The following is a 23640-nucleotide window of genomic DNA, read 5'->3' on the forward strand; positions in this document are numbered from 1 at the left end:
TCATCCGTTCAGCCAGTACTGCAGCTCTTCTTATCATGGCCCCGGCCTGCTGTCACATCACAAATTGTTGTTCTCACGACCTTTTGAACTCATTTGCTTAATAGTGGATGCTGCTGTGTGATTTTGAAATCATTTACCATGGAGTAAGCAATCCCCTCTCACCATCTGAGGGGGAGGATGGGTTGAGCAGAAACCCAGTGAGCTGAGTCTGTGCGCAGTTTGCTCAGTTTCAGTGTGTCTACAAGATACAGCAACACGCTCTGCTTGTGGCCACATTTATTCAAATGAGCACAAAATGCGCACGCCATCCTCTCACGACACAGTAATGGGGCACATTAAAGCAGACTTTAAAAGTATTGGAAGCGCTGTAATGAAATTGAGCTTCTATTGAAGTATTGGGGACATAACTTTTATTTTTGAACATATGCTCAGGATTGGTCATCGCAGTCTGTTCAACATGAACTTATTTGCTGTGCTTTTGACCCAACAAAGCCAATTTGCCCTGAAATAAAGTATTATTATTCTTTGTTTGTTTCCATTTCATTCTGTTTCCTAGTGTTGCTTTGTGTGTGTGTTGCTTTTGCCTTTTTTTTTTTGTTTTATTATTATCCTTTGTGTTTGCCAGCTAAAAGATCAAACCCACTTCACCATTGCTGTTCTGTGCTGAAGGTATTCAAATGTCATTCCTGAAAACATGACATTAAAGAAAAATGATTTCACACCAGAGAACTGCTTGAGCAACCCCATGTCACCGCAGCCTTTCTTCTCGCTGGCTTCACGATCTGGTACATGCAGGTTCGGGTGTTTTGTTCCTGTGTGGATCTGGCCTTTGAGCTCTTTGATTTCCCCCCATTTTTTTTTTTTTTTTTTTTCCTGGGTGGTCGGAGTTCTTGCGTTCTGCCGGAGCTGAGGTTTATATGATGTTGTTTGTGTCTTCGGAACGAACTCAGCGTGATACAACATCCCTCTGGCGCAAACACACTCAGAGAATCATGCACAGGCGACACTTGTAAGCTCCATTATTTGAGTGGATGCCGCATGTGTTTGTGTCATTGTGCATTCATGACTTTCAATGCAAGCCCTTGCAGATCCGCCTAAATTTATTTACTTTTATTCCGATAATTGTTTTTGAAAAAGTGCACAGAAAGGTTTGTTTGCATGTTCTCCCTGGGCCTGTTTCAGCAGTCAATCCACATGACAAGATTTACTGTGATGATCTCTTCACAAAGTAGTGACTGAACTGAAGGTCAGCTCCTAATTCAGAGTTGTATTTTATTAGTTAGATTTTTTTCTTCTTTTTTTGTGTTCATTCAAAGCTTCAAAAGTTCAAGCACAGTTACGTGGAAATAAAGAACCTCGAAAGGCAGAAACACATTGAAATGGTACAAAATAATGGAAAACAAATAAGGGAAACTAAATAAAATGAAACGATGGGATAGCTAGAAGGAAGAAACAAGATGAAATTAGGGAATCATAATAGATGGGGCTATGATGCAGACAATAATTGCGGCGGTTATGGCTGCAGATGATGGCAATATTGACAGTGATGATAATTTTCATAATGACGACTCTATAATGGTCACGGCAATTACTGTGCATGTGGCAGGTGTGACTGCCCAATATGAGCTCTGCAAGCGTCGTGAAAGCAGGGGAAATGTGGCAGCAGTACATAACAAGCAGGTCTCCGGAGAAAGAGGATATTCTAATCAGATTACAAAAAGTGGACTGGTTTAAAGAGTTTTTAACCTTCATGAGATTCTATTCATCAGCGTTACAGTATTGTTTCATTTGTCTGCATTACAAAGTGTTTTAAATCTTTAATCGGAGAAAATATTCCAATAAATATGAATTTTGCTCATGTGCGGCTGGTACAGTTTATATTCTTACAGTCTTCTAAAATGACTTTTCGGCAGGAGTGGAATTGAGATATTTGGAATAGAGTCCTATTTTAATTTAGTATTATCTCTGGGCTATTGTACTTAAATTTTGATTCCAATTTGCAATTTTTATCTTAATTAACTATGATCCGCAGCCTGTAGCCTATTAAAAAAAAAAAATCTAAAGTCGCTTCTGAGTACATTACCCGAATTGAAATAATACATTTGTAGCCACAATGGGAGGAAACAAGATGATCCAGAAAGCTCCAATGCGTTCAGAGGTAGAACATGAATTCAGGCGTTTACATCGTGTTGATTTTGTTCGTTTTCATTATGATGATTCAGAAATAAACTGTGACAAAAGCTATTCCTGCTCAGGTGCAATGCCGAGACCCAGAGGAGCCGGGCAGAATATTGGCCGTATTCGCAGAGATAGGGAGTGGGTGGGTGGGAGAAGGCAAGATGGATAGAATAAGGCGAGAAAAGACAGAGCCCCTGGACAGAGAGTTAACGAAAAGAAAGGAAGACACAGAGAGGAAGATATTGGACTTATTAGAGAGGAGAGTGAGTGGGAGAAGAGGGCAAACGCAGAGAGACAAAGATAGAGACAGAGAGAGAGGGATGATGTTATTTTGTCAGTGTTTTCCCGTGGGGGGCTCGGCTGCTTGTTAAAAAGTCCTGACAGAGGAACCGGAGCAATAATGCACACATACACACATGTGTACGCACACACTGTTCCTGTGTGATAAACTTTGAATTGGTCCCTCTCTCCCCACTGTGTGTGTTATCTGCTAAAATGGACCGCATTCATGCCAAAAATATTCCTCCATGACGTCAAATACAGCCTTGTTTAATAATCTCCCTCCCTTTCCGTTGGTGCATGGACGCCGCCTCCAGTGTTGTTGAAGGCTACGGTTTCCCTATAATTATCAACTAACACAAGCAGAGGATGTACAATCCCCTCCACTCGTGGCCCCAACGCACTTTAAAAGCACACATTCTTATTCACAGCGCCACCACCAAATGCGCTTATTGTTTTAAAACGCTGTAATCCAGTAAAGAGCGAACGGGCTGCTGCAGACTCATAACCCATTTGCACGAGGCTCAAATAATGAGCTCCAAGTAAAAGACATTACTGTGAGACTGATGATATTTCTTCTTGGTCAAGAATAAAATATAAACATGTTTCCTATGTTAGCATCACATGTGTTTTTCTTGTTGTTTCTAACCACAGAAGTTAGTAAAACTAAAAATGAACTCGTCTTTCTGTGAATTTCTTGGCCGCTGCAGGTTCTCTTTCATAATTGCAAGGACAGATTCATTCATTTTTTTCACTTACTTATTTACTCTTTGCCCATTTATTTGTGTGTAACCTTACCACATAAAATCTTGCATAGCAAATCTTGCACTTTAATAATGTTTTAATAAGATTTAAGATTTAAGCTTACATGGTTTATGCAACAAATCTATTCATTTAATTCATTTATTTTTCATCCACCCTGTCTCATTTTGTTTCATCTATTTCTTCTTGTCAGAATTTGATTTGAGAGATGATATTAAAAAGAAGTGGCCTTGGTTCGCTAACTGGAGTGAAAATACAGTTTCTTCTTTTAAAGAAGAGGGTTCAATGAGTTTTACTGATTTGCAAACAGAAAATACACCTCATTAAAGTCTCCATCAAATAGAAAAATAGTTTTAAACTCATGTCTGATATCTTGTAGTTCATTTATTTTTTGATATGTGTTTGAGTATTGTCAAAATAAGTTGGGTTTTTTTTTCCTTTTTATTTTTTTTCACAACAGAGTCCCCTGTCTTGTTTCCCTGTAAAGCTGTGAAAAGACGTCAAACTCCGGATGACTCATGCTGCACTCGTGAGCGTTTACTAACTCTGCATCCATCATATGCGGCTTCATGGCTGTCTTCTCTGCAGCAGCTGTAAAGCCAGCTGCAATAACCGTGGACGATATTGGAAAAGTCAATTCTATCCAGAACACACCGCCTTGAGTCGTGTGACAAGCACTTCGCTTTCAGAAGCCATTTTCTGATCATTTCAAACTTTTTTTTCTAAATATTGGGTTAAATCAGGTGTCCTCAAACTATAAGTTTAATGATTATGTTTTGAGTTGATAGTCGGTTCACCTATACAGCTAAATGAATAATTTAAAAATGCATGTCTGATAATATGTAATTGTAATCTGCAGATTTGTTTCATCAACATGTTAAGCCTGCGGTGTCTCCTCCGTCAACAGTGAGAGTAATTACAGAAACACCGCTAATGTGCTTACATGCCGGTCTGGGTCATCCCCTACAGCTGATCCCACTCAGCCAGCACGGCTTTCTGGGATCCGTGCGCTCCTCATGACTGCGGTGTCACCCGGCTAACACCAGAGATATCCCTTATCTGCAGTGTCTGAACTGCTGTGGCAAGAGCTTCAAAGAATCTGACATTCCCGTGTATGTTATTGGTAAATTTAGCTCTCTGTCTCCAGAACTGCTGCAGTTCATACGTGGGATTTCTTATCTTTACTGGCAGGAAGGAATCTCGTCTGGCGAAACACATTTTACTTTCGTACAGTAACCATTCTGTTTTTATCCTTCTGAGTCTAATTAAACTTTTTATTGTTTGTTCTTGTGTGTATTGTCTGCTTTGTTTCAGTTTTAAATGGAGAGTACTGTCTGCTTGACATTCCAGTTTGTTTCCACCGATATTCCTTTTTTCTTTGTTTTGCTGAAGCTATTTTTATGCCTGTCTGTTTATATTTAGTTACTGGCCACTAAGGAATTTTTGTCACATCGGTGCGTTTCTCCTGGACGACACCACAAAGCTGCAAATAACAGGATATCCTTCACAGATTTAAATGATACGGCGATAACATGCAACACTGGCGTACGGCAAACAATATGCAGGTTCTGGTGTGCATGTGTGTCATCAGAACATTATCTTGATGATTGTTTACTCTGCGAAATCAGCTCCCAATCCAGTGCACACTTATCTCTTTATACATGTGTGCATGTGTGTGATGTTTTTGAATATGTGTGTGTGCGTGCGTGTGCCATCAGACTAGACAGTGCATGATGTTATCTGCAGCAGAGGATATGAGGACTACTATTTATAACTCCCCTCGATCTCAACTTAGACACACTGTCCTGCCCCGTGGGGTAGGTGCATGTTTGTGTGTCTGTCACATTGTGTGTGTGTGTGTGTGTGTGTGTGTGTGTGTGTGTGTGTGTGTGTGTGTGTGTGTGTGTTTGTGTGTGTGTGTGTGTGTGTGTTTGTGCGTGCGTGTCTGAGCTTATGCAAGTGAAAGGGAAATTTAACAGTGGGGGACTGAGAACACAACAGACTGAGTGAGATGGAACAGAGCTGTGATCGTGTGTGTGTGTGTGTGTGTGTGTGTGTGTGTGTGTGTGTGTGTGTGTGTGTGTGCGCGTGCGTGTCTGCGTGCACATGTGTTTGCGTGTGTGTATGCCAACAGCTGAAGGTGTGAGTGAAAAGCAGAGACATGTCACACTTGACAAGGGTGAAATCAGAGCAAATGATTGGCTGTTTTCTGATGCCATGGATGGTGAGCCGTCCCAATTAGAAACAATCATATGCTGCTTAGTCACTGCATCCTCTCCTTCTGCTCTGCTCCCTGTTTTCTCTCTTCTCTCTCTCGTTCTCTCTCCGTCTGCATTCAGTCTCTTCATCTGTGACTTCAGGTCTGTCAAACTTTCTCTGCCTGACAGTCAGTGGTTGATTTGCCTTTTTGAGTCACTCTGACTGCCTTTTGAAGAAAGTTTCCTTGATGTTTCCTCTTTTCTTTCCTTTTGTGCGCCGCACAGTGATCTGATGGCCGATGGCTCTCACGTCACACGGCCAGAAAGTCCCCGGTTCAAGTCTGTGTTGACCTTTCTGTGTGGGGTTTTCGTGACCTCCTGCACAGACTCCCAAGTGTTTGCTCGAGGTGCTCAGGTTTTCCCCCCCACTGTCATAAAACATGCGTTTGAGGGTAATCGTTGATTTGTTGCCCATCAGTGGGAGTGTGACTGTCTCTGTATTTGCCCTGTGATGGACTGCTGACCTCCTCTGTGTACCTCCATGACCACGACTGAGATTCAATAGATAGATGGATGATTGGATTCTCCTGTTGCTTTGCTTCACGCTACCTCTCCCTGCCTTTGTGTTATTCACACACATTTCTCTTACAGGTTTCAATTTATGATCAGATAAGCTTAATGAGCCGTTATCGGACATAGAGAAAGATGAAATACGATAAAAGAGCTCACTTTCCAAATGGGAGCCGGACTAGCTAGACAAAGCTTTATGGAAAGCTTTGTGTCTTTTCAGGATCTCTGGTGGAGCCCCTGTCTTAGAAAGTGAAATTTGAGCACTGGAGACAACAGAATAGGAGTGGAAGGTGTTGTTTTATCTCACTCGGTAGGGAAAGCAAGAATAAAGGGAGCCTCGTCCAGACTTTTGTTGTCTTTAAGAGTCTACTTCAGTCAAGTGTTCAAAAGAGGCTACTCTGGTCTGAATTCTATGTTATCTTGGGGTAAAGAACCTATTTCTGAGGCAGAATACTGAAACCTGCATGGCCATTTTCTCATTTCAAGCAGTATTTGAGTTGTGCAAGAAGTCGGCTCACCTCAAACCAATCTATTCCGTATGGCTGGGTTCTGTGGCGTTGGATATGATGAGACTGAGTGAAAATAAAGGAATATTAGCCGAACTGCTCATTAGCCCAGCCTCGCTTGAGACTGGAAAAAAGCAACAGTTCTGGTCAAAAAAACGAAAAGAAAAAAAACGTTTTTTGTTGTGGTGGATGGTAGATTTTGTTGCTTTTCTCTCTTGGCATGACTCGCAGCTACAGCCCATTCATGCAGGCACGGGTTGGCAAAGGCGCATTTCTATATACAACACACATAATCCTCGTGAAACCAAATTCTTGAGAGATTATTCAAAACCAGTGTTAGCTTTTACTAAATTAATTTTGCAAAAAAAATTAAAAAAAATTGCCTCTGGCATCCATTTACCGTTTCTGTCCAGAGAATATTCTGCATTATGGATTTTTATGGTTTTCCAAGTAAAAACCAAAGATTAAACAATCCATTATGGGTGACAGAATTCCTCATATGTCTTAGATGAATAAGGAAAACCATCAACAGCACAAAAAGCATCGAAAAATTTTAATGTTAACAATAAAAAAAAAAGCCTAACACACCCTAAAAACATTGCTATGTATAATTACCACTATATTCCATGGCGGGTCTTGTGCTCAGCCCTCGGTATATTGCAGCAAAGTGTGGGAGTATCGGCTGCTGCTGTGATGAAGACAAGGAGTGACAAGTCTTATAGCATGACCTCCCTCCTGTCCCACCATGCTCAGGCATCGCTTTAGTTTCTACCCCATTAGAACCCACACACACACACACACACACACACATAGGCACAGGCCTGCTGACAGAGCCTCTGAAGAGCACTTGAGCCTGAGTGTAGAAGGAGCCAGCCTCACATACAGTTACAATACCATTAAAAAGCCCTCCAGAGCCTTGATATGGGGGAAATGATGCTCGGCTATTTCCCCATTCACCCACACTGACACAAATAATGCAAACAATGAATTTGCTCATTATTCCGGGCTATCACAGCAGTGAGAAAGAAAATGCTAGGTCATGCATGTAGCGATGAAATTACATTCAGCTCCCTGATGTGGTTACGGATCTGATCCACAGTGCTCAGTCCATGCCCTCCACACAATGACGGCTCACTACCTCAGAAGTCTGACTGCAGAAAATTAGTAACAAACACATAACCTAATAGGAGATTAGTGTGTTGGGCGGGGACTCTGTATAATTTGGAATTCAGGTTCATTTCTAACCTTGAGCGAGGGGCGAGAATGTCTTTTGCCGCAGGAAAGGCCCGCGATGTAAAGCCAAGATACAACAACTTGCTGTGTTTTCCCACAAAAAAGGAAACAAGTAGCTGCCAAATAGACTTTTTTTTTTAACTTACTGAGTGTATTTGAAGCATTATTTAAAGTTTCAATTGTCCTCTTATTATCTTAGTTCAGTAATAATATGGCATAATTAAGCCATGATAGAAGAAAAGAAAATAAATTAGAATAATTTCACTTATATCTGATGCCATAAAAACATGCCATAGCACCAGAAGGAGGTTTATTCTTTCCTTTATTCCCTTCAATGTGAAGTATGCCACCTGTGCTCTGTGCTCTACGCTGTAAGGTGGAGTGTTTTTACACTTATTAGAATTATGTTGGTGTCGAACATGCTTGAAATGCTGCACCAGTATCACAGTGTGTCTTCATCTTACCTGCAGTGCCCCTCTTAAAGTCTCCTCAACCCTGAAAAGACATCTGCAGTCTATAAGATAGCGACTGATGCATGCTGGGAGAGAGCGTTGCGGCTGCTTTTTGTCACGCCGCAACTTAGCAGCTCTCACTTTTTTTTAGCATCCTGTGGATGAATTACTGTGACTGCAGGGTAGGCGTGCACGAAGCGCGTGCACGTTTCGTGTCGGGACGCACGTGATGCGGCTTTCCCTGTCTTTTGGTTTCTCTGCTCCGGTACGCACACACACACACACGCTCACGCACCAACCTCCAGTTCTTTCATAATGAGGGAACCGAGTGACACAAAACAAGTGGAATCAAACGGAGCTGTCTGGAGTCCGTGACATTTCAAGGTAACAGAAATCTACTCAGATCCCCCAAAAAAACACCTGAAGGAAATGTCTGTCACTTGACGCGCTTGTGATGCTGCTCTGTTTTTTTTTTTTCCCTTCTTCGCTGTGTTTTGACTCATTTTACCTAATTCAGCGGTGTACATCCTAATGGGCGAAGAAAGAGTCATTTTGAAAACGGTATGAATGAACAGAATTAATTTGTTCACCTGTAATAGCGCTTGTCTGCGCCATCCAAGCCCATGGCTGAGTCCGGATGAATTAAGTGGCAAATGATTCTCGGTCAGGTTTAATGGAGTGGATATGAGTGACTCAGACCGAATGCATCCCCCGTTCTTCCAGAACTGGGCTCACGGAGTTCTGCAAGCCTGTCTCTACTGCAACCAATCCAATCTGCTCTTAATTGAATTGTTCTGAGGCCTTCATCCATATATTTCCTCCGCAAGAAGCTTATTACTCTCAATTTGTGCATGTGTGCGTGTGTGTGTGTGTGTGTGTGTGCGTGTGCGTGCGCTTGCATGTCAATAGATGAGCGACTTCCCATACAGACGTCTTGCCAAATTCTAAATGGTCTTTAGTTGATGGATGTTTCTGTTGATCGGTTTGAGTTTGAGCTTGCGGACGTCAGATAAATCCCTCAGTACGTATTTATACTTTAATCTCCTCTTTCCTGCGTTTCTGTTCTCAGGATGTGAAGTCCACGTTCTTCCAGTTCGGTGCGTCCATCCAGCAGGAGGCTCTGCTGATGCTGAACATCATGGAGGAGTACGACTGGCACATCTTCTCCATCGTCACGTCAAAGTTCCCCGGATACCAGGAGTTCATCAACATCCTCAAGACGACCGTGGACAACAGGTGGGATCACTTCCCTCGCACAAGTTACACTGAATAAACCCGTCATTCTTCTTCTGCTCATCCTCTTAAGCAATGAAGGCAACTCTTTATCTGAGTGTTCTCCCTGTGCGCACACAGTCTGGGTACCCTTGTTTCCTTCAACAGTTCAAAAAACATGCAGTTGAGGCTAATTGATGACTCTTAAGTTACCTGTGGGTGTGAGTGTGACTGTGTGTGTGTGTTCACCCTGTGACGGACTATCATCGGCTGGGATCGGCTCCAGCGGCCCGAGGCAAAGTGGTAGATCAGCCCACAAATAGACAGATATGCATCCCTGCAGACAAGTTCTCCTTGACACCGTTTAGCCTTTTCCATGATTAGAACAAATAAAAGATTATAAATGCATTAAAGCGCATGGGGCAAGCCATGAACTTTCCCCTATGCAGAAATGGATCCTAAATAGGACAAAAAACTATAAAATGCAGGTATACTTGGGCTTTCTTATCACATCTTTGTACTTTATATTTGTTTCCCAAAATCCCATTTCATTAAGAGTACCTCTACTAATGTAATTTATGTCTTCAGAATGACTGGAACTCGCCACACACACAGTCACAGTTACAGTCATTTTACTTTTCTGTGTTCTCCATATATACGTTTTAAAGATAGACAGCCTAAAATATTTTCATCAGCATTTTTAAAATTAACGTAGCTGGCAGGTGTAGGTTTTACTTTACATGCGGTCTCGCCGTTTGCCGGCACTTTAGGTCATTTTGACGGATGCTGCAGGGCTCAGCAGATAGAATGAGGAAAAAAAAAAAAAATACTGCTGAGGAGAACAGCAAGCTATAATTTGTGGAAAAAAAGAAGAAGCCATATTTATGATACATGTTCAGCAGCGTTAAAATGTTGGCGAGGGGTGGTGCTGGGAGCCCCTGATATATTAAAACCCAGCCGAAATCTTCCTCATTAGCCGTTACTCTTCATGTCGAAGCCGGCTTCACAGCTGTGTGCCTCCGTCTCTCTCGTGACGGCAGCAACAATTGTTCTAATTACATTTGGACCAGCAACAGATAAATGGAGGTCACAATAACAACAAAGACCACAAATCTCACTTTGGCTTTCGTTCTCTGTGTTTTTCGTTGTAATCTGCCGGCCGCATGCGAGCAGATTGAACAGTGTTGGGTTAAAGGAGCAGAAAGGGTCAGAAAGTAAATAAGGGCCACAGAGCAATGGAGCCAGTCCCAGCTTCCACACACACACACACACCGACACTCTGCTTTCTTTCAGCTGCTCTGGCACCATCTGAGCTCAAACTAGACTGTATGTGGCCCCTAAATTAAAGCACACACCTGCCCTAATATTAAGAAATTAGCCTGTTGTGCATAAAAGCATAAATAATTAGGTCAATTATCTTCAGTTAACTGCTGTTGCTTTGCTGTCAGCGAGGAGCTGGCGCTCAGTACCTCCACAGACAGGCAGTTTTTTTACTGTTTCTACCAACGGTTTGTCATCAGTCACAACCGAAAATTAATCCAGACAATTCAATGAGTCAGATCTGTCTACGACAACATATTTCTGTGTGCAAAAGCCTTCTTGACATATACTCCAGGGGAATTGAGGAATGCATTTTGTGAATGGCTACATATGTAGCCCGTCTGCTGGAGACGAGTGCAGACAGGTAGGCGGTCCGCCTGTCTGTGTAATCTGCAGATTAAAGGGGACAGAAAAGGGTTTTGGACAGGAATGTTTAGGCGCTGGACCGAGTACCTGGATGATCGTCGCAGACACATAACTATGCTGTCGTCTGTTTCGAACGAGGTGATTGATCTGCATGTGTAGACTGCGCTGAAGGGGACAGATTACTGCAAAGAATTCACAACAGTAAAATTAAAGATTTGCTCAGCAACGACAATGTTTCCTGTGATTCGAAGCAAGGATGTTTTTGTTTTTTTTTTCATTTGGTGCAAAAACTCCCGACATGTATCGCCTACTCCTATTTCATCTTGACTTGACTACATCTTCCCATAAATGTCAGGACTCTATCTATATCTCTTTCATTCTCTTTCCCTGTGTATGTGAGTATAAATGACCGTCTCTCTCTCTGCTGGTTTGTTCATGGGGGACTTGTAGACCATCATCACTCTGGACAGCCAGAAGAAGACAGCGGGTCCCAAATCACTCTCATGTTACACTATCTGTCTTTTGCCAGATCCTCACATGATGGGTAGCTGCACTCATCGCTTTCCTGCCATGTGTCACAATGTGTAATGCTCACACACCAGTGTCTGTGTGTGGTTTTGTGTGCATCCTTCTCCGTCTCCAACACTGCCATGGAGGACTTGCGCTCCTGCTACCACTATATGTCATTTTATGTTATTTAATTACTAACATTATGGCCTTTTCTTCTGTTTTATTGCTGTTTCTGCAGGATATTGTGAAAAGAAAGTCTCACTGTAAAAGCTTGATGTGCTAAAAACTCATTATTATTTCTATTGTTTGTTTTTTCACACTCTCCCCATTTCACTTATTCGGCAAAAGAACACATTTTTAAGGAATGTGTTGGCATTGTGCAAACCCTTTATCTTTTATTGCTTTTCCAACGCTTGATTGACTAAAATATTTGTTTCAGCCACAGATCTGCATGAACCCGCTTTTCTGAAGCTGTAGTCCACATTGACAAAACTTCCATTTTCTCAAAACCTCTCGTCCCCAATTAGCGCGGCGACCGTCGGCGTTGCATCAGGCCATCCACACAAACAGACCGGTGTTTTGTTCTCCTTGTCCTTTAGTTGTGTGGGCAGCAACCTGCTGAGAATCATTACACAGCGGCAGCTTTAGCATTCACATCCCATTTAGCCCTAATGTGTTTCCCCCCGACAATAAGCACTTTACTCCTATTAGAATTCATGTCGCACTTAACATTGATATTAATTATAATGGATAATTATAACTGCCCTTGCCAGCACCTGAGCAAAGTTAATAGTCTATTAGTTCAATATTAACATTTCACTCCTGTCCTCGTTATGCTTCCTTCAGTTTCGTGGGCTGGGACCTGCAGAATATCATCACTCTGGATGCAGTGGAGGAAGACAGCCGGTCGCAGATCATGCTGAAGAAGGTCCAGTCCCCGGTGGTGCTGCTCTACTGCTCCAAGGACGAGGCCGTCATCATCCTGGAGGAGGCTCGGTCGCTGGGCCTCACCGGTTTTGGATACATCTGGATCGTGCCGTCGCTCACCACCGGGAACCCGGAGATAACGCCGGACGACTTTCCGTCGGGAATGATTTCGGTGTCCTACGACGACTGGGACTACCCTCTGGAGGCGCGGGTGCGAGACGGTCTGGGGATCATTACGTCGGCGGCGGCGGCCATGCTGGAGGAGTTTGGCGACATTCCCGAAGCCAAGACGTCCTGTTACGGCCAGATGGAGAAGTCATCCAAGCTGCCTCCCAGTGCGCTGCACAAGTAAGTAACGTGGCCATACTGAGATTCCAGTTTCATGGATTTTTGCAGTCATTTAGCGTCTCTGTTATGACACACAGATGAGTCTGTTTGAATGCATTGTAGCTCATCACAGTTTGTTTGTTTTCACCCTTGTTCTCAGTAATTAGAGATTCCTTTAAGTTTCCACTGAGCCTATATTCAGGCGTGAGATTGGAGGAATATGCAATTACTGCACACAAGACTGAGGAACGGAGCGTGAGGAGCTGATAGAATAGAGAGAATGTAGGAGGCAAAGAAAGAGAAGAGTATAAGGAGGTGAATGGAAGTTGGGGGGGGTTGTTATTTAAGCTGTGGGGGAAAAAAAAAAAAGTGAGGAAAGAAATTGAAGCTGGGGCTAACAGCGGGAAGCCGCTACAAATGAGTGCTCTCCAAAATTGAAGAGCTCCTTGATGAGTCCTTCTGTTCCTCTTCTCATTTATTCCTCCATCTCGCATTCGCTCTCTTCTGCTCTCCTTCTCATCATGCGCTCGCCCTCCCAGCAGCCAGTGGGAGATGTTGCAGGTCTTGCCAGCCCTGTCTGTCTTTCCATCTGGCAGAAGGGCAGGAGACGCACACAACCTGTGTTTACATCGCATGATTGTTTTTTTTTTTTTCTTGTTTTTTTTTTACCCCAAGATAATGATGTGTGAAATTGAAAAATCTTAAGCAAACTTGTTTGAATTGAGTCCTTGATGCTGAAAAGTGGTGAAAAGTCTTCTGTATTTCCACCACTTTAGAAATAAATTTAGTGAGAAAGTGTTTGCCAATTAGTTAAATTCTAAATAGCAGTCCTGATATTATTCTAAATTACTTTGTTGAATACACCATATGGTTTTCTGTTATTATTCTGGATAACTTTTTCACTCAAGTTTGCACAGTGTAAACTTCACATGATGAAAGTATGTTGGAGAATAACTGAAACGGATTATGATAAAACATAATCAGCAGGTTTTTCTTTCAAGTCCTCTGATTTAGCCTCTATGGACATATTTTATATGAGCTGCAAGCCTTTTTTAGTGTATTCAGTGAATAACCGGGTCTGTCCTGTGTTTTGGGCTTTATGTAGGTCACATTACATGAGGGATTGTTTGTCTGTGTACCTACTTTCCCATGCAGTGACTGCCACACGCCAAGTCTTTTCAGATTCTCCTCCGGTTTTCCTCTGAGTGTGGCAGAAACAGACTGACGGCGCCTGTTTACACAGCTGTACAAAAAAAAAATGTCAGCAGTTGCAGAGAGAGCAGAGGACTTACTGGCACTGATCAGCAACATTTCCGAGTCCCCACTCAAAACTATCGCCACAGCAGACAGTAAAATCTGACTGATTGCTCTTTGTATAACAACCCCGCCAGGAATGTAAGTAACTTCCACAAAAAAAAAAAATAAATGTCAGACAGCGCAGCTCCACCAATAGAAATCACAAAATACCCAGAGCCAGCTGTCTTTGTTCCCAGCATGCCCTGCTGCCGCAGGTTGTTACCCAGGTGATGAGTGCCCACAGATGGCTCCGTTGTGGGTGAGAGAGCTCAGCCAATAGGGCTTCAGGGCCAGAACAAGACCAACACGATTGGTCAAGGCGAGGTCGGGGCAATGGGCCAGTGTGGGTTGTTAGACCATGAGTGGATGTCAGGGGATATAGGAGGACACGGAAGACACACACACACAAACACACACACACACACACACACACACGGGTCGCAGTATTTTAACCTACTTTCCTCTTTATTTCCTCAGGGGTGTACTATTGCTAACAAGACGCCAATGCTGCTGTTTTATCATGTTTGCATTTGTTTGAAATTTGCTCTGTTGAATATGTCACCTCACCCAGCCGTGCTTTGTGACAATTATTTGATTTATTGCAAATATTGCTGTCAGCTCTTTGATTGCTGACAACACATTTCAGCCCAACACTTCTGGTTCTTGATGATAATATTACCGGCTGTTAGTGCTGCAGTGACAGAAAAATGTGTCATGTGGGCTTTCAGCGAAGCATTCCCACACTCCCTCTGCTTGTGACAGGTGTGATGATAAATCCACTGTGACACATCGAAGATGAATATCTTTTGCAGAGTTATAAAAGAATTATGATAATTAAAAAGTAAAGAAAAAAAAAAACAGGAAACAAATCTTCAGCTAAGAGCGCTGGCCAGTGCAGCAGTCTGACCAAGTGACGTCGGCTGCTCCTTATAAAATGTGGCTCGTGCACGTGCAGGCTTATTTGTGTATCCTTGCCCGTGCGTGTGCACGTTAGAAACAAGAGAAATATCCCCCCTTCAGAGAATGCTCTGTCATGACAGATTTACAGTGTACTGCTCACCTTGCTGTGGTGAACAGTGTGCCTTAAAAGACTTTAGCACTTATTTATCAGTCCGCCTGTGTGTGTGTGTGTGTGTGTGTGTGTGTGTGTGTGTGTGTGTGTGTGTGTGTGTGTGTGTGTGTGTGTGTGTGTGTGTGTATGCGTGTGTGTGTGTGTCTGTGGGGAAGGCGTGGTGGCAGTAGTTTGTTCTGACAGGTAATTTCAGTCTCTCGACCTGATATATGAGGGTCAGACCTCAGAAAACACACACATGCACATTACACACATATAGTGAGTCCTGGGGCAGCTGTTGTTACTGTGCAGGCAGACACACACACACACACACACACACACACACACACACACACACACACACACAAACAGCACAGTGAAACTGAGTCTATAAAGAAGAGTGAAACATTCTGGTGGACTTCAGCTGATAAAACACAACCGCGCAGGCAGAGGAGTGTTCATGTGAGCATTTTACCATTTGTTTGTATATTTGTCATTCCTGTCAGTGGAAGACCGAAAGAATCAAATCCATTAAGCGTCTAAAGTTGCTAAACCCATCCAGTGGTCCTACTTGTTCTTTAACCGCAGTATCACTTCCCAGTGACATATGAACAGTTTCTGATTTTGTCTCAAGAAATGTGCATGTGGAATTCTGTTTGCAGTTCTTGAGTGAATATGAACTTAACATTCAGCATGTGTCTGTTTATATTTGCAATCATGATTATTACAGAGAAAACACACTTCTTTATCGCCCAAAGCATTAAAATTTGGGGCATTTTGAAAACAGAAGGAAAAGGAAGGACCACAAATGTAGAAAGTTCAGTCTTTCCAAACCCCTACTTGCAGGAGTGCGAGTGAGAGAATCTGCAAACACAAACAAAAGCAGTGATTTCAGCCCCCAAACCTCCATTGTCGGCACAGCGAGCCTCCGAGGCAACAATCTGCGCGAGGCTGGGACTGAATAATTTTTTAATACAACAAACCTGTGCGTATGAATAGCAGCTTGTGCCTGTGCGTGGATCTAATTTGAATATTGATGGCGCAAGGTGATTGCTGCGCGAAAGCAGACGCTTCAGTTTCCAATTTAAAACAATGAGCCAAATGTGGTTCAAGTGGCTGATGCCGAAAATGAAGTGTCCATTAGTCAGCGGCGGGTGTGCATTTTTCACCACACTGTCCGGTAGGATGGCGGCGGAGCGCCGTCATCAAATGCAATTTCAGCCAATTGTTTTAAGAGGGTTAAAGACAATAGTGTAATAAAAACAACCTTACAAAAAAAAAAAAAAGAAAAACATATGGCGGTTAAATTTAATATAGCCGAAGCTATACTTAGCTCTTCTGAGAGTACTATAGTGTTTTGTGGCATCATCTTCCTTTAAGATAGTGAACAGATGTTTTAACTCAGCTTTAATTCTCTGTTCAGTCACTTCATTACTGCAGCTTTGAAAGGCACAGTTGTTCCACACATTAGTTTAAGGTCCTTCTCTTTTAACAAGGATTCCATATTTATAACACATATCCTATACAAACTGTATTCTCAATAATATGATTAAAGTAGAATACTATTACTGTAACCTGGATTCTTCGGTCTCCTGCAGGAACATTTAATACAGAGCCAGTTTCCAGTGAGGAGCAGCTCTGTGACTGTTTCACTAAACTCCTGTATATTCAAACAAGAGTACCGCATTCATCTATAGGAAATACACCCATCCTGACAGCCACAAGGACAATGTCTGCCTGTTTCTACAGTAAATGTTTCATCAACCTTAAATGAATGATTGAATGATTGCTGTCGTTTCTTCAATTAAGTTAATTATTTTCGAAAGGAATTATTACTCATTATTTATCGTAGCTAATAAAATAGCATCAATACTTCAAAAGTGACTATAAGTGATTGATTAAAATATACAACACGAAATATAGATCACCCCCCACCCTGATAACCACTCAAGTTCTCTGAAAATGTTGAAGAAATCCTCACAAGGTGCAGAATTCAAAGCCTGAAATTCGATTTCCATAATGGAGAAAGCCCACAATAATAAACAAAGCCGTAGTGAGATGGATCCCAAGTCGACATAAATCCCATTTACCGCAACAAAGGAAATCCTGCCGGAGTCGCTGCGTGGACATGTGTTGCATTTTACGGTGCGAACTGCGAACCTGGAAAAGACAGAGTGCATTTGTAGAGCTGACGCTGTGCCACCAAAACCGAAGATGCAGGGGAATGAATCTGGAACTACTATCTGTCTGTGCACAGCCATTCTTCATGCAATCCTTAACACACACCACCAGAGGAGTGTGTCTTTTTAGGCAAGTATCCACCTTTGGGTCCTGGTGAAACGCCTAAATCAGCACTGATTGATTTCCTTCTTGAGTACCTGTGTCTGTTCTTCATAGATCGAACATGATAGGCAGGATGAGACCTCAGCATGGAGAGATGTCTTTGTCCTGGGCGCCCTGCGTTGTGCAGTTCGTCTCAACATTTCTGTGGCGACTCCTTCCCCCCTGCGGTACAAAGCCTCTTCAGATAAAATGTAGAGTTCTTATCACAAAGTGAACCCTTTATACACTCTGGGAGTTTCAGAGCAACTCAGAATAAGTGAGCACTTGAGATCATATATCTTTTGTTCCAAGAGCACTTTGACAGAGTCGAGCACAGCGGTGCTACCAGAGGAGAAGCTGTAGTTCGACGGAGGCCTTGTAAACAAGTGGAGTGGATGTTATGGTTTCAACCAGTTTTAAGGCTTCGCTGTTGCCAAGGGTGAAGAAGGCGGTGTCGATGGAGAGTGTCTGCCACGTGCAGCTGGAATGCAGTGTGTGCTCTTATTTGCTTGCTGCAGTACTGTTGGGTTAACTCTGCTGCAGTACCACCCCCCCCCCCCCCCCACCCCCCCACCTTATCATCACAGCCTTTTTTTTTTTACTCCAAAATAAGGAGATAGGAGTAAAAAATATCACTGAAGATATTTTTATCCTTACTGTCCTCCTCCTCCCGTCTCATCTATATTTCTCTACTCTTCTCTTCCCTTCTGTTTCATTTATCTTTCTCCTTTTCTTTTTTTTTTTTTCGGTAGTCCACCTCTAATGTCTGCTTCCCCACCTTTGCACTCTTTCCCCACATCCCTCTCCTCATGAATAGGAAGATTACTGTTATAATTATGACTGGAAAGTGAGAGAAATTTGATCTGTGCTACGGGGGGAGAGGAGACATTATGTGGAGAATTATTGGGGAGGGCGAGATAATGGCCCCGCGCTTCGCCGTTTGTGTGCAGGGATGTTCATTTGGGGTTATCGGGGGTCATTTTCCAGCATGTACACTTCAGTCTGTGTCCGTATCCTAGCAACACCCTATCAGGCCCACCTGTTCAATGGGCGTCAGCCCAAAATATAGTTGGAAAGACACACACACACGTGCGCACACATACACACACACACACACACACACACGCACACGCACACATGCAATCTGTCTGTCCCGTCTGCATCCTGTTAAACAGAAACACATTTGTGTCTCATTATAATATAAAGGTGATTCATTCAGCGGCAAGCGTGGATATTTGGAGCAGAACCACGCTGACAGACAATAATAAGCAGATTACATGCAGAGAATAGGCAACGCTGCCTAAATCTCATTTTGATGTCTCGGTATAAGATGTTCAATCGATTTTAAAAGCTGACAAGTTGCACCTCATTTTTACAATATACTTGGAGAAAGCTGACAGTTTTCTGAGCCTGAGCCACAAACAATGTTTTCAAGTGAGTATTTGCTGCAGTCGACTGCAGACTCGCACTGTTTATCCAGCACAGTAGGCACTGGCTGATTTTTTTTTTCTTCTTATACATGTGCGTGTGTAAATGGTGAGAAACAGAAAAAAAAAGAAAAAAAAGATGCCAGCTTCTCTTTCATCCAGATGTGCCCTAAGAGGAAAAAGTGGTGTTGTGGAAAAACAGCAGGCCTATGGCGTTGGTGCTCATCCCAGTGTCTCCACTGGTAATCACTCCTAATTGGGCTAAACACTTCACCCTTTAACCAATCGCATGGCTTAATACTACTCACCTGGTTGCTTTCAGCCCAATAGGATTATTTTAATCACAGAATCTACTGAATCCCCTAATCTCTGGCTGATTTGATGGAGGTAATGTGTTTCTTTCTCTCTCACTCTCTTTGCAGCTTAAAGGAAATGTTGGCTTTATAAAATGTCACCATACACCCACGCATTTTACACAGTCCTTTTAACAATTACAGTTGTCACTGTCTTTGTGACGGCGTGTTTTAAATCACTGCTGCTTGACTCTTTAACACATCAGTGTAATAGGGGATACATGGAATCAAGGACCATTGTGTGGGACTTCAGTGAGTGTGTTGCAAAAATGCTCAAAAATACTGCTAAATTGTTCTCTCATGCAAATCGGCTGCATTTTGCAGGTGATCATAAAACCCGGAATTCATCCCGTGCAAGCAGGAGTATTCAAATGAGGGTTTTGCGTGCATTAGACCCTGTTTACATGAAAATATCCGCTGGAAATGCTATTGCTTCCGTTTTCATTTGCATGTGTTTGCCTTTGAGTGATTGAACGGGGAGCTGAATCCCCACACATAAAATGAAATGTGACAACACGGAGGTGGACGTGTCGTAGAATAAGTTATAAAACATATCAGAGTCTTACAGTGAAAAAATAAATAAATAAATAAAAAGACACTGTGGGAGATGATCGGTGACAAAGTCAAGAAGTTTTCCTTTGTTTTTCGTGACCTGATTCATAAAAAAAAACGTGTCATTGCACAGAAACGACCGCCTCACCTGCAAGCCCACCGCGGTTTTTTTCAGTGACTCGTGCTCCATTTAGAATTTTGCCCCGTTGCCCGGCTTCACGGCGGAGCAGAGGAGGGAGGGAGGAGGAGGCGTCTCCTCCGTGTTGAACATGACCGCTGACAGAAGGAGTGAGGCAGACAGAGTGGGGAAGGACGGCCATGATTAATGTGGAGGCTGTGTGGACCCAGAATATCTCCCCACTGCCCTCCATCTTAGCTAATGCGACCTGCCATGTGGGTCACTCATTACAGTGTGTGTTAAATTCTACTGTAAGGATCCTATAGCTTAAATTACACCATCTTCTCACTTTCTTCCTTCTCTGTGTGTTTTGTTCTTTAACCCAATCATCACTGCCTGACTTTGTTCATTATCTTTATTAAAAGACTCAAATGTGACTTTAATAATTTCATTATAGATAAGTCTGATTTTATTTTCATGCAGTCATACTATTGGTTTTTAAATGAGCTTTTCACATGCTAATGTAATTCAATATCCTTTTCCCTCTGTTTCCCACCACACCATTCATTCCTTTCCCGTTTCCTATTCACCGATTTCTCCCCCCTTCCCTCCCCGTCCTGTTCATACATTTTTCTTCTTATCATCCTCTGCCCTCCTGCCCTGACCACCCCCTGCTCTTCGTCTCACGCTCCTCAGGTACATGATGAATGTGACGTGGGATGGCAGGGACTTGTCATTCACGGAGGACGGATACCAGGAACATCCGAAGCTGGTGGTCATCGTTCTCAACAAGGAGAGGGAGTGGGAAAAGGTAGGATACCTGGGCGGTATGTCGAGGATGCTTTCTATTTCTAAGACAGAATTTAGTCAAGGAAATAAAAAATTGCATGTGCATAAAGTACCAAATAGTCACAAATTACTTAAAATGCTCAGATAGTTTTGCAGTCTGTTGCAGTAATTTCTAATGCTGTTAAGAAGAAAACTAACTAGATTAAAAAGAGCTCTGTCATTAGAAAAGTTGCTATTATTGCACGTTTGTAGCTTTTACTGCTTCTGGCAATAAAACGCTTTGGCCCCATTTACACGACAACGTCTCAAGGGAAAAAGCATCATTTTTACATTTTTGGTTGAGAAAAGTTTTTTGTTTACCCTAATAAACGGCGGAAAGGTTGAAAACGATGGAGCTCTTATGTCGGGCCGCTCGTGTGTGCTGTTAAAACCACACACACACACACACACACACACACACACACACACACATATGCACCAAGAACAGTACGCTGTAAGCATGAACAATTCGTATGCTGGATTTCTTTTTCTCGTGACTCTCTACTATAAAACTACCAGAATATCCACTGGGAGTCATGACGCTGTCACCTTGTGTATTCAAAATTGGAGCATTTTTGAAAAGTTGCCTTTTACTCCGTTCACATGAAAATGGACTTTGCATTTTCACAAGGTTCCATCTTGGGACCAATTTTCAGAAAGTTGCATTTTCACTTGCTCCGACCACCGTTGTCGTGTAAATGGACTCCCATTTGTTTCCATGTTTTCATGTTTGACTTTCCAGAGAATATCTGCCGTTAACCCTCTTAACATAACTGATTCTGTGTATAATCGTAGACGATAGCAGCTGATAGACGCTCACATTTCTTTGAACTATGCTAGTGAGACTTGACCTTCATCATCATGCTGCCTTTGCATCCCATTCGCATTTTAGAGCTGTTCCAGTAGGTTACTTCCATTAGCTGGTCCTCTATGTGGCCGAGGTAGGTAACATCGGGAACCAACCAGGTGTGTTGCCAAACAAATGAACAAATGCATTTGTTTCCTAATTCAACCATTATGACTTGAACTGTGTATATAAATGTATTTTTTTTTCTACTATTGCTGCTAACTATTTAAACAGACAAAGTAAATTCAATTTGATGAATAAAGTGTCATTTTCAGTTTGTGTACTGGTTAATCCAAACCATTTACATGTAGTTAACTAATTATTCAAACTACTGAAGCCATGTACTGCTTTTATTATGCCACAAGAGTGAATTTATTCAAAGTATTGATAATACTGAAAATTTGTGAAGCTTAAAAAAAAATACAGGAAATAATAATGAAGTGTTGTTCACAATTCCCAACTGGCTGCGAATCAACACAGATAAACACCGACCAAAACCAAAGCTAAACACAGAATCGAACCCGACACCTCGGTCTCATCATACAGCACTTCAGTGATCAATGAGCTCATTTTACCAACAAGCGTATAGATTTCTTTAACTGGTTCTCTAAAGGATGACTCCTGGACGTATGGCTCAGTGTTCCTGCTGCTGTAATGGACTTTAAATGACAGCCATGCATCTTTATACCTACGTCTGACTCTCCCACACAAACTTAAATAGCTCATATTTAATGTCCCGATAGCTCATGCTTGGGAAATGGTGGGGCAGAGAGGAGAGGTCTGAGAGAAGCCTGATAAAAGAGAGAGGTGTAACCACAGGAAATATATGAACAGGAAAGAAAAGGGAGATTGATAATTTTGTGTTTTGGAGTCATTGTCTTTCCATTTGTTTAGTTTGTCAATTTACCTCATCCTTCATCTTCTGTTTTTCCCGCAGACTCTGGAGTCTTTTGGACTCTCTCTTCTCTTTTCTCAACAAAAACATTCCAATCCTTCACTGTTTTGATATGTTTAGTTTTTTTTTCATCCTTTCCTTTCTTCCTCGCCTTATAGTGCAGGTCAGATAATCTGTGCACTCTGGTCTTGTGATCTCTGATAGCGCCTCAAACCGCAGTTAATCAAGACCCAGGACCTGTGTTATTGAGGTGGCGAAGGGTCAGCGCTCTTACGTGTGCGCGCGTGTGTTTACCCTTTCACGCCGGTTATTGACAGAAACACCGCTCTTAATAGTTTTGCTGCTGGTTCTTATTCAGGTCACATACACGGGTTTGTGCATGTGTGTATGTGTGTGTGTGTGTGTGTGTGTGCGTGCGCATGTTACAGTACGCAGCTTGGTTTACCGCAATGTGCACAGTCTCTACCCAATCCTCCCAATCTTTTGGCTTTTGCATATTTCACACCCATACACACACACACACACACACATGCGTGCACACACACGGGCACACAAACAAGAGCAGAGGAAGGCTGTTGTTGTGAGTCTGTGAAATTGATCAGTACCACTTCACTGCGGTGCAGGGGAAGAGACTCAAAGGACGAGAGACACAGAAACTCAAAGTGGAAACGTAATTGGGAGTTTCTCTCTCTCTCTCTCTCTCTCTCTCTCTCTGAAGCCGATGTCCCACCCATGCGCCAGAAATCAGCGGCAGAGAGAGAGAGAGCGAGAGAGAGAGAGACTTCCATGATGATCAAGAGATAAAAATTCTGTAAAATATGGATATGCACTAAAAATACAAAATGTGTCCCCTTGGGGCAGACGAGGTAGAGACAGGGAGAGAGGAGCGATGTGGAACAGTACCGAGACAAGAGAGTGATAGAGACAGATGGGCCAGGATTGCGAGAGCAAATGAGCTTGAGAAAGAGAGACACAAAGAGAGAGAGAGAGAGAGAGAGAGAGAGCGAGACGAGGCAGAGGAAGAGAGAGGTGGAACGGGAACGGAGCCACCAGCATGTGTGCCGTTTCTGTTTTTTCCTCCCAGTACAGGTGTTTAGCACTCGAGTTTCCA

At 42.7% G+C, this 23640-nt stretch overlaps 1 protein-coding gene across 2 annotated transcripts in view; it reads left to right on the forward strand.

Moving 5' to 3' along the window:
- Positions 1-23640, forward strand: part of grin2aa (glutamate receptor, ionotropic, N-methyl D-aspartate 2A, a) — a 125887-nt gene that overhangs the window by 74177 nt on the left and 28070 nt on the right. For both annotated transcript variants that reach the window (XM_030090283.1, XM_030090282.1), the window contains 3 exons: positions 9248-9414; positions 12433-12861; positions 20656-20770. In XM_030090283.1, the coding sequence (XP_029946143.1) occupies positions 9248-9414; positions 12433-12861; positions 20656-20770 (711 nt within the window). The remainder of the gene's footprint in view (positions 1-9247; positions 9415-12432; positions 12862-20655; positions 20771-23640) is intronic.

This window comes from Salarias fasciatus, chromosome 4, assembly GCF_902148845.1.
Source record: "Salarias fasciatus chromosome 4, fSalaFa1.1, whole genome shotgun sequence".
Classification (NCBI taxonomy): domain Eukaryota; kingdom Metazoa; phylum Chordata; class Actinopteri; order Blenniiformes; family Blenniidae; genus Salarias; species Salarias fasciatus.